Genomic DNA, 11,028 nt, shown 5'->3' with positions numbered 1-11,028 from the left:
GGATAAAAAAATTAGACGTGTTTACAGTTCTAGGTAAATGTTCAACGTGAAATAAGATGCAACCAAATTAACCATATGATAATATTATTTTTATCCACATAAATTATCTTATAATTAATTATTTTCCAATAACATTTAAATAATTTATGCCTATATTGACTCCATGGAAAAATATTTTCCTTACAGTTTGTTTTATAAGACGTGTAAATCTTTCTGCTACTATTAGAAAAAGGAATCATATTAAAGGATTTCATTGGGTTTAGGTTTACAGAAAAGGGTTTATGTTTTGAATAAAATTGTTATTGTTAAGGTCAATCTTATATGAAATATTTTAAAAAGAGTTTATCAAAAACATATATATAAATTTTCCTCAAGTAAATAAATCTTTGTTCCTCTTAGTTTTGAGTGAGAATCTCTTAAGATAAGATATGTCTAATAGTTCTACATGTTTTGGAATTTAAAATAACAACAATTAATATAAACTTTCTTATCTTGATATTTGAAGATTTTTATAATTGTTACTTATAACTGTTGTTATATCTTCTATTAAAGGTTTGTTATAGACCTATTAATCATTAATAAAATTATTTAGAATATTATCTTAGAAAAAGTAAAAGAATATCTTTTGTGATATTTAAGATTAATTGAGAAAAATTTCAAAGATTATATCATATCAGTTAAGAAGTATAATATAAAAGATATTCAAGATAATTAACCAGTGCAATATCTCTTTGTGATATTTAAAATTAGTTGAAAAGAATTTTAAAGATAACTAAAATACTCTTAAATAAAGTCATTTAAACTTTTAAGTCAGAAAACAATAATTAAATTATTAATTCTAAAGGATATTGCCTTGATTGAGAATCTTTAAATATAAATAATGCATGTATTTATGGATAAAAGATAATATTTTGTGAAACTAATTATCAGGATTATGTAAATATACAGGAATCGAATTTGAAAAGATGTTTACTAAAAGTAAAGAAGTGGATTATTGAAAAAAAGATAGGGAAAAAAAGGTGGGGCCAGTGATCTTAACTGAATTATTAGTTAAAGTAGTAAACTGTATTGATGTTGAGCTCCGTAGAAACAGGCTTATAAATATTGTGATGCCATCTGTGAAAATGCACCTCAAATATTTCTGATTCAGTTCACAATTTCTGCAGTTTTGCTTGGTCTCTCCCTACCCAAGCAATGGGAAGCTCTTCCTCCTCTCATTCCGAACTCCCTTGTTCCTATGGTCCTATACCCGATGGACCCCACTCTCCGGCGGAGCCCGGAAGACACGTGATGAAAAAGGGTCTTTTCATCTCATCTGGCTTGCTGCTGCTGCTTCTGTCCTTGCTGGCCTTCAATGCCTACTACCCGCATTCAACACCACCCAATGAATCAGAACACAACCCCCACACAGTACCAAGCTCAACGTTGAAACCATTTTCTCGCGGCGTGTCTTCAGGGGTGTCCCAGAAGTCTACCTGGGTGTTGAATAGCAACAATGGAGAGTCCTATCCTTGGAACAATACCCTCCTGTCATGGCAGCGAACGGCTTACCATTTCCAACCTCAGAAGAATTGGATGAACGGTAGCTTCATTTTCCTCATTCTGCTTTATTTCCACTTTCAAACTCCTCTTTTTTAATCATTTTGTTATAATGATAACATTTGATGCAAAAACTCATTTTTATTTTTTAAGGAAAAACTACCAAAACAGACTGTGGTTAAGGAAATTAATTTTATAATCCTTTCATTTTTATGGTTGACTGTTAAAATCAAAATACTGTCTGCAAAGGATTGTCTTAATCAAAATACTAACTTTTTTTCTTATCTCTGTGGGTTTGTCTTCGGCTTGCTCTGTCGGGGAACCTGGTTTGTCTGCTTCAGATCCTAATGGTAAGTCGCTTTTTCCTATTGTTTTTTCCTCACTTGCATTAATTTATAAACAAGAGAAATAGAAATTGAAAAAAAAATACAATATTGGAATAAAAATACAATATTCTAGAAAGTTAGACACAACCAAAGTACAAATATTTTTTCCAACATTTTTGGAATTATTGAAGTTAACAAAAGGGCCTCACAATTTTCCCTGCACCACCTTTCTAACATAGTTGTTGCAATTTGGGTAACCAATTTCAGGTCCTATGTACTACAAAGGGTGGTATCACTTCTTCTACCAATACAATCCGAAGGGTGCAGTTTGGGGTGACATAGTTTGGGGGCACGCTGTATCAAGGGACTTGATCCACTGGCTTCACCTTCCTCTAGCAATGGTGGCTGATCAATGGTATGACAAAAATGGCGTGTGGACTGGCTCTGCCACCATCTTACCTAATGGTGAAGTCATCATGCTATACACTGGTTCCACCAACGAGTCAGTGCAGGTCCAAAACCTTGCATACCCTGCAGATCTCTCTGATCCTCTTCTTGTTGATTGGATCAAATACCCTTCAAATCCAGTTCTGTTCCCCCCACCAGGCATCGATACCAAGGATTTTCGTGATCCCACCACAGCTTGGCTCACCTCTGAAGGCAAGTGGCGCATCAGTATTGGTTCAAAGCTTAACAAGACTGGCATTGCCTTGGTTTATGATACCAATGACTTCAAGACCTATGAGCGTGTGGAGGGACTGCTCCGTGCTGTGCCTGGCACTGGGATGTGGGAGTGTGTTGACTTCTTCCCAGTATACAGCAAGGGTGAAAATGGGTTGGATACTTCAATCAATGGGGAGAATGTGAAGCATGTGATGAAGGTTAGCTTGGATGATGATAGACACGATTACTATGCAGTGGGGACTTACGATGAGAAGAATGTCAAGTTCACACCAGATGACTTGAAGAACGATGTTGGTATTGGACTCAGATATGACTATGGTATATTTTATGCATCCAAGACATTTTATGATCAGAATAAGGGAAGGAGAGTGTTGTGGAGTTGGATTGGAGAGTCTGATAGCGAATACGCTGACGTCGCCAAAGGTTGGGCATCAATTCAGGTGTGTTCAATTTATTTTACATTTTTCTTCTTTACCAACACTGTCCCTTTAAACTACTGCTATATATAAGCTACCAATAACATTGATTGCATTTTCTTTGTATAGGGTATTCCAAGAACAGTGACACTTGATAAGAAAACTGGTAGCAGCTTACTTCAATGGCCTGTAGCAGAGGTTGAACGTTTGAGATTGGGAAGCGATGAGTTTGAAAATTTGAAGGTGAAGCCAGGGTCAGTGGTGCCACTTCAAATTGGAACAGCTGCACAGGTTTGGGTTCATGTTAATTTTTTTGATTGACAAGTAGTTAGGAGAAGATCAAGTTGAGTGTAATTAGGCTAGTATAATTCAATGACACGCAATTGCATCTTTCAATGCAACAGTTGGACATTGTAGCTGAGTTTGAGATAGATAACAAAGCCTTGGAGATGACTGGGCAATCCAATATGGAGTACGAGTGTAGCACCAGTGGCGGAGCAGCAGAACGTGGTGCCTTAGGACCATTCGGTCTTCTAGTTTTGGCTGATCATGATCTTTCTGAATACACTCCCACATACTTTTATGTAGTTAAAGGAAGCGATGGACAACTTAAAACTTCCTTTTGCTCAGATCAATCAAGGTATTACACTAATATTCTGTTTGAAACTTGTAATCGCATTGTGTGTCTATTAAGAAGAATTTTATACAACGTTTATTAAGTTACATAATATTGTAGGTCTTCTCTAGCAACTGATGTTGGTAAGAAAATCTTTGGAAGCTCTGTTCCAGTACTAAAAGATGAAAAACTGTCAGTGAGGATATTGGTAAGCTTTGTGATTTTCTCGCTCAAAGTTTAATATATATTTTTTTATATGAAGTTGAAGTAGATGAACTAATAAAGTTGAAAATTAGGTGGACCATTCTGTGGTGGAAAGCTTTGCTCAAGGTGGAAGGACATGCGTGACGTCTCGAGTTTATCCAACGAAGGCAATCTATGGAGCTGCTAGATTGTTTCTATTCAATAATGCTACCCAAGTCACTGTGACTGCTTCAGTTAAAGTTTGGCAAATGAATTCTGCATTCATACGCCCCTTCAACCCACAAGAAACTAATTCAACTTAAGGGACAAAAGTTCAAAGAAAAGTTTGTAAATTAGGCTTCATTTTGTAAATTAGAACTGATATTTGTAAATTGTGATGATAATGAAAGAAATTTTATGATTCTCCCTTTCAATGAAAAAATGGCTGGACAATATACATTTACTGCGAGTGAATAATAACTAAGAAACCACGACTGAAACAAAAACTAACATTTATTCATGTCATGTAGAACTTATAAGATGAAATAGCATAATATTATTGAGACAATCAAGTCTAAATACCATTTAATACATACAGTTGATGATCGATTTAAATCTAACACTATTAGATACTGATTATAAAGCAATATTCTGTCTTCTTCACCATATATGAATTAACAATATAAATAAAAATTAATTAATTTATAAAAATAAGCTTTACGAGTATTATTATTTAAATTAACAGAAAATACATCAATATGATTTTATAATAATCATAAACTCTTATTCTGTTTTAATTATTAAAAAAATAAATCTAAAATAAATTTATATTGTAACATGGAAATATTTTTAATTATTATTTTCCTAATGAGTACTCTAAACACCTTGTTTGTTTACTAACTACAAGATAAAGGGTTTGGTTTGGTCCTAAATCCCATAATTTATGTGGCATTTTTTGAAAGCAGATAACGCTTGAACACGTGTTCTGTTACTTACCACTACTCCATTCTTCTTCTTCCACTTTCACCATGAACAACTGAACAGCGACCTCCCTTCAAATCGCTTCTCCTTCCTCGTTCCTTTCGTGGACAACCTCTGGTTACCATGATGGCACTCAATTCATTGTCACCACTTTCAGTTAATTCTCTTCTCGTATCTTCAAGCTCAGCTTCCATGATTTCGGATTCTCATTCAAAGCCCTTTGCCGTTTCCTGCCAATTGAACTCAAACAGAGATCACCGTGAAGAAAGTAGAAAGAGTGTCGGTTGTAGCGCAGTGGCTGCCAATGCAGAATCCAGGAAATGGGGGAAAGTGGTTTCGGCCACGTTGGCGGCCGCCGTTATTGCCTTCAGCTCTGACATGTCTGCCCTTGCTGATCTCAACAAATTTGAGGCTGAAATGAGGGGTGAATTTGGGATAGGATCGGCTGCACAATTTGGCTCTGCAGATCTCAGGTTCGTTTATTTCATTCAATTTTATCTTTGTGGATTCATAAATAATACTTTTGGACTAAGTTTTAGGAAATAGAAGAACTGATTTGTGTTCGCTAATTGTTTTGCAGGAAAGCAGTGCATGTGAATGAAAATTTCAGGTAATGTTGTTTTATTTCTATTGGCCATGCGTAATAAAAAAATTAGAAATGAACATGATGCAATTTTATTGTTCTCCTTTCAATATTAGCTTTTTATCAAATTTATAATCACAAAAGAAAAAAGGTGGAAAATAGAATGATAGAAATATAATGGAGAGTCAATAGGAAAATGTTTTTTTTCTTTCCCTTATATTTGGTGTGGTAGACATTCGTCTTTTTCTTGTTCCTTTAGTCAATGTTCTTTTTTGTTGTTTCAATTTTACGTATAACATATAGAAAGTTTGAGTTAGCGCGACCCTATAGTTTTCCTTTATCTAATGCAACATTGTCAAGAAACACAAAGAAACTCTACTTTACTGATATAGACATTCTAAACTGAAGATTAGTCAGTTTAGTTATGTTTTTTTAAGCATCCTTACTTTCATATAGAAGTACTGATCTGGCGGCTGGGAAAGTAGCTACAATGTTTATTTCGAATTAACATTAACAGTTTTATGAAGTTCACTATTTTATGCACACACACACACGAGCAATTAAACATAGTAGAAAAGTGTTACTTCAATTTATTCTAAATTGTCACTTCATAGAAATTTATGGAATCTAATAATGTATAAGTTTGGAGTCCTCTATTCATAATGATTCTGAATGACTGATACAGAAGAGCCAATTTCACAGCTGCTGATATGAGAGAATCTGATTTTAGCGGTTCAACTTTCAATGGTGCATACCTTGAGAAAGCTGTCGCATACAGGGCAAATTTTTCAGGTATAGGCTTATTGCAATATAAATTCTTCACAGCATGTTTTGAATGCAGCTCCAAGTTATCTCTGTTGAGATAAATAAAAAGTCGGATACTTTCAACTAATAGACTATGTTAGACCCACTGTTTACTCAGACTATTGGGCCCAAGGCAGACTTCCGTTTTAAGTCATGGTTAAGTCTTATATGCTTGCACATCCAAAACAGTGTTTATTCTCTAAGTTAAAAAATATGACCGTATATTCCTACAAAAGACATAAAAAACTCGTTTATTTTCTTTATTAAAAATTCTTGATGTAATTCAAGAAATTTAGAAAGAGTTTACGCATTTGTTTCCTTCACTTCATACATTTCTTGTACACATATATACCTTTTACTTTATCATTCTCATGTTCCTGTGTTTTTTGCGTGTAATTTTTGACAGTGACTCTAATTTTGAAATGTTTTCATCTGACATTTTTCAGGGGCTGATTTAAGTGATACATTGATGGATCGCATGGTAGCTGCATCAATTTGATTAATTTTATCGATATGTTTGATGTTATTTTTTTTTTCTTTTAATTTGGTTTAATGTGATTTTCTTACCTTTGGTTTACAGGTTTTAAACGAAGCCAATCTTACTAATGCCATTCTCCTTAGAACAGTCCTCACACGGAGTGACCTTGCGGGTGCCATCATCGAAGGTGCTGACTTTAGTGATGCTGTGTTGGATCTTCTCCAAAAGCAGGTATGACCATTGATGTCTTATTAAGGGAATGGATCCTCTAATATGAATTGGAAGGTGATTTAATTCTTTCAAATTTTTCGACAGATTCTTCTATTCATGTGGTCTTTTTAGTCTCTTTTCTGTTGCTATTTGAGTTTATCTCTCTCCCATGATCCTCACATGATCAGGATCCATGACCCATCCTTGCTTAGAATATGTACCGTTGTGATTGAAATGCTTTGCCAGCATAATTTTTACCTAAGGTGACACTGATATGACGTATACTGTTTGATTAAATTGTATAGGCTTTATGCAAGTATGCTAGTGGCACAAATCCTGTGACAGGAGTGAGCACAAGAGTAAGCTTAGGTTGTGGGAACAAACGACGAAATGCTTATGGCTCCCCATCATCTCCCCTTTTAAGTGCTCCGCCACAGAAACTGCTTGACCGAGATGGTTTCTGTGATGAAGCAACAGGACTCTGCGATGCAAAGTAGTTTCTCGGAGTAATCCTTGCTCCAAGGCCATAGTCGTGTAAATATATCAGAGACTATAATTGAGGTCTGTTTGCCTTTTGTACTTCTGAGAGCATACCCGCATTGATGAAATGACGTCACTTCTTGAACCTATGTTGGGTATTGTTGGGCTCTGTTTAACATGCCAGAACCTATTTTGGCAGTCATCTTTCTCCTATGTAAGATCTACTGGATATAAGAATATGTTTCGTCCTTTGGACGTAATCCTTTTGATTATGAACCTTGTAAGTCCGATTCTTGTTTAAATTTATCTTGCACAAGCACTCACATTCCCTCTTCAGATGCTTAGATAGATTCCCTCGAGATTTAGTCCTCAATTGGATGCGAAGAGATCATCGTTAACTTTCTGTAATCATCAATCAACTTACATTCAAAACCTATAGATTACGTCTGGTAAGACTTTTAAGTTAACTCATAACTTCTTTGATTATGAAAAAGAGTTTATTTCACCAGTTAATATGTTTGGAGAAGATGGTTATTTTAGTAACTGTTAGATAACCATTTTCTCCAAACGGATTAACGTTTAAAAAATTAAATAGGAACTGCCAGATGAATCCCTCTCAATTTAACTTACATTTTTCTAATTATAAATTTTGTATGGAACTTATACTCGTGTAATACATGATAAAAATGTTTAGTATGAGAAAGAAAGACAAAAAGAAAGAAACTATTTTTCATAAGATGTTAAAAACCATTAAAAAATGAAAGTGTAAATATGAGAGTATTGCAAAAGATTTTTCTGAAAGAAGATTTTCTTCCCTGCGTGGATTGTGAAATTCATTTATAAGAAACTCTACGAGGGTTTTGCTAGTGCAATTGTTGAAGAGGTTGCACGGTATCTCACTGAAGAACCTGGAAGTTTCAGAAATCTTGGACGACTGGTTCCATCTTCTTCACGACTCAAAAGTTATTTTAGGGATGACGCGCTTTTACTCCAGAGAAACCGCTTTTACTCCAGAGAAACACACATCTCAACTTCTTGTTTTGTTCGAAATCTCATAACGATCAGAGATTATGATATTTTATTGTATATAAGTGGACGCAAACTTCACCCCATAAACCAGTTTTATGGAGCTGAGTTAGCCTTAAAATCCATTTCTTAACATTTTTTTCACTTCTTATTTTCTTTCTCTCTTTCTCTATATTTTCGATGTCATAGGTTCTTACTCTTGAGAGTTCACTTGTTAGGTTCTTACTCTTCTTCTTTTGTTTTGTAGCATGACAAATATTACAAATTAAATCTTTGCTAATATGTAAGGAAATTATTTCTTCGTAATATCAAGTCTTTAGTAGACAAAAATGTCCCATACAATAGATAAATATTTTGAACATCATAATATAGTTTAATAGTAGAGTTTATACAACAAGATTGTGCAACATATTCATCAAGAGTATATAGCTCATCCTTAACCTCAACTACCAATCCTCTCGTTGGTCTGATGTCCTGAATAACACAAGATTTTGAGTAGAAAGCAAGCTTGTAATTGTTATTACCCATGGGTTTATAGATTGAGATAATATTATAAGAAAAAACAAGTATGAAAAGAACATCAATAAGAAATAATTTTTCACTCATTCTTACGGTTCCTTTATGATCAATGGCATAAACATGAATTCCATTAGGCAAATTCACAATAATGGAATCAATTATCTTGTAAGGGGAGAAATTTGATAGAGAGGAAGACACATGATTATTTGCACTTTGAATTTTCCATTTTGAGTACTAGCTAAACTAACAATAGAGTGATTATTACCTTTATTTTCACCTTTAAAAGTCAAATTGTGAAAAGGTGAATAACCAATTTGAATGACCTCTGCAAAACTAGAGTTAATTTCATAATTAGATTATTGAAGGAGGGACAAAAGAGTTTGATATTGTTACTGAGATAATTGGAAATAAGCATTGTTAGTGGTATTATTTTTTGTATGATCATTGTTGGTTTCTTTAATAGTGTCTACATTGTTGATGACACTATTTCTGCCACTCACTGTAAATTCTATTTCCCAGAGGGTATCAATGCTTCTTATAGCAAACATCAATGGTATGTCCACTTCAGCCACAATACAAACCTTCTTATTTTTAATGTTCTTATTGTCTTGATTGATAAGGAAACTATGTTCTGGTAGCAAATTGTTTATGTATGACCAACACGACCATAATATTTGTAGATAATAGAATTGTTGTTAGTAAAATTGTTGGCAATCTTGACATAGATCTTAGAATGAAGAGTGACTACAACTATTTCCTAAGAGTTGTCTCTTATGTTGAGCAACATATCATAATATCTTGGAGATGGAAGGAATAAGTTCCATGAGGAGCACATGAGATCTAACAGTATATTACTATTTCAAACCTCTTAAAAATTACAAGGCTTGATCCTCTCTTTTGCGTTGACTAAATGGTAGGAAGAAAAATACAAGAACACTTGTTTAGACAAATATACATTGGATCGACATTGGTGAAAAATTTTGTTGTCAAAAGATTTCCTTGTTTGAGATATGAGGCTTTCGTCTGAAGATATGAGACGTGAAGCAAGTCTCCCTAAAAATACTGATATTTAAGATCACTCCATATTTTCTCATCTTTATCCATTCAGAGAATGCTCTACCTAATTAGTACACACATGAAATGCACGATCCAAGAAACCACCATATTGTTACAATGATGCCAAACAATATAAGATCTTGTATTGTTTCTCATACCAAGATCAAAGCTAATTGATTCTCATAAAGTAGATTTTCTTTTCAACCAAGTTCGAATTGCTACAAAACTATGTTCACTATCATTGTAATTCATATCGGTAGATATATTAGTATACATGATATACAGGTAGGGATTAAACTGTGTCCATTATTCTCAACTGAATAAGAAATTAATAACATGAGCAACTTTATCCTTAAAGTAGCTTGACTTTGCTAGGAAAATTAGAATACCTACAGTACAACTATGGAAAAGTTCAAATTTTAAATCAGTATACAGTCTACGGCCAGTACAATCCACACATGCTTGAAATACACTACAAGAAATAATGATAGTAGAGTTTCCAAAAGAGTAAAAAAGAGACTCTATATGGGACTAGTGGACTTAGCGTCCCAATAGAAATGGAAGCTAATGTTTTGGTGGCTATGCATTAGATAATACCTCCAACGAGACACAAATTTACAAGGTAGTGTTGGCTAAGCCTACATAAAGAGAAATATGTTATTTAACTATAGCGTAAGACCTCATAAAACCAGCTTATAAGGTGAGGTTTACTCCCACTTCTATATTATGAAATGTCTTAATATCTAATCGATGTGGGATCTCCAACAATAATTAAACTTAAAGTCGCCATTGGGAAAACTCCGTGAGAAAGCAAATGTGAGTAAATCGTCACCTTTGGCGACACTACCTGGAAAACAAATATTAGTATCGCTTAGACCTACGGTAAATTTAATAAAATATTAACTTACATCCATTTTGTGTCCCCCTTTTCGACGCAATATCATTCTACAACTTATTTTTTTTATTGCATCTACTTTGTATTCACATTCTAGACGCTAACTTATTATTATTATTTTAATAATTTTTAACTTACATCTACTTTGTGTCCACATTCTAAACTCAATATTATTTGGTCACTTATTTTATTTTTCATTATATCTACTTTGTATCCACATTCTAGATGTTAA

The 11,028-nt window shown here is 33.9% G+C and overlaps 2 protein-coding genes across 4 annotated transcripts; both read left to right on the top strand.

Annotated features, from left to right (window-relative positions):
* The first annotated feature begins 1,132 nt into the window (after positions 1-1,132).
* Positions 1,133-4,212, top strand: LOC137810527 (acid beta-fructofuranosidase-like). 2 transcript variants are annotated; one of them, XM_068611857.1, is made up of 6 exons: positions 1,133-1,582; positions 2,133-2,989; positions 3,095-3,256; positions 3,370-3,605; positions 3,702-3,789; positions 3,878-4,212. In XM_068611857.1, the coding sequence occupies exons 1-6, from the start codon at positions 1,195-1,197 to the stop codon at positions 4,085-4,087; spliced, it is 1,941 nt and encodes a 646-aa protein (XP_068467958.1). In that variant the 5' UTR covers positions 1,133-1,194; the 3' UTR covers positions 4,088-4,212. The 2 variants fall into 2 exon arrangements, with proteins under 2 accessions (XP_068467958.1, XP_068467959.1); XM_068611858.1 differs by lacking the exon at positions 1,133-1,582 and adding an exon at positions 1,799-1,889 and having other exon boundaries at positions 3,878-4,206.
* Positions 4,213-4,700: 488 nt separating this feature from the next.
* LOC137810526 (thylakoid lumenal protein TL20.3, chloroplastic) lies at positions 4,701-7,623 on the top strand. Of its 2 annotated transcripts, none has more exons than XM_068611854.1 (6): positions 4,701-5,218; positions 5,326-5,355; positions 6,014-6,120; positions 6,579-6,613; positions 6,713-6,841; positions 7,126-7,623. In XM_068611854.1, exons 1-6 carry the CDS (start codon positions 4,869-4,871, stop codon positions 7,315-7,317), a joined length of 843 nt encoding a protein of 280 aa, XP_068467955.1. In that variant the 5' UTR covers positions 4,701-4,868; the 3' UTR covers positions 7,318-7,623. The 2 variants fall into 2 exon arrangements, with proteins under 2 accessions (XP_068467955.1, XP_068467956.1); XM_068611855.1 differs by having other exon boundaries at positions 4,703-5,218; positions 6,031-6,120.
* Positions 7,624-11,028: the final 3,405 nt, after the last annotated feature.

The sequence above is a fragment of the Phaseolus vulgaris genome, chromosome 2 (assembly GCF_000499845.2).
Source record: "Phaseolus vulgaris cultivar G19833 chromosome 2, P. vulgaris v2.0, whole genome shotgun sequence".
Classification (NCBI taxonomy): domain Eukaryota; kingdom Viridiplantae; phylum Streptophyta; class Magnoliopsida; order Fabales; family Fabaceae; genus Phaseolus; species Phaseolus vulgaris.
This window is presented reverse-complemented; position numbering and strand designations above follow the sequence as displayed.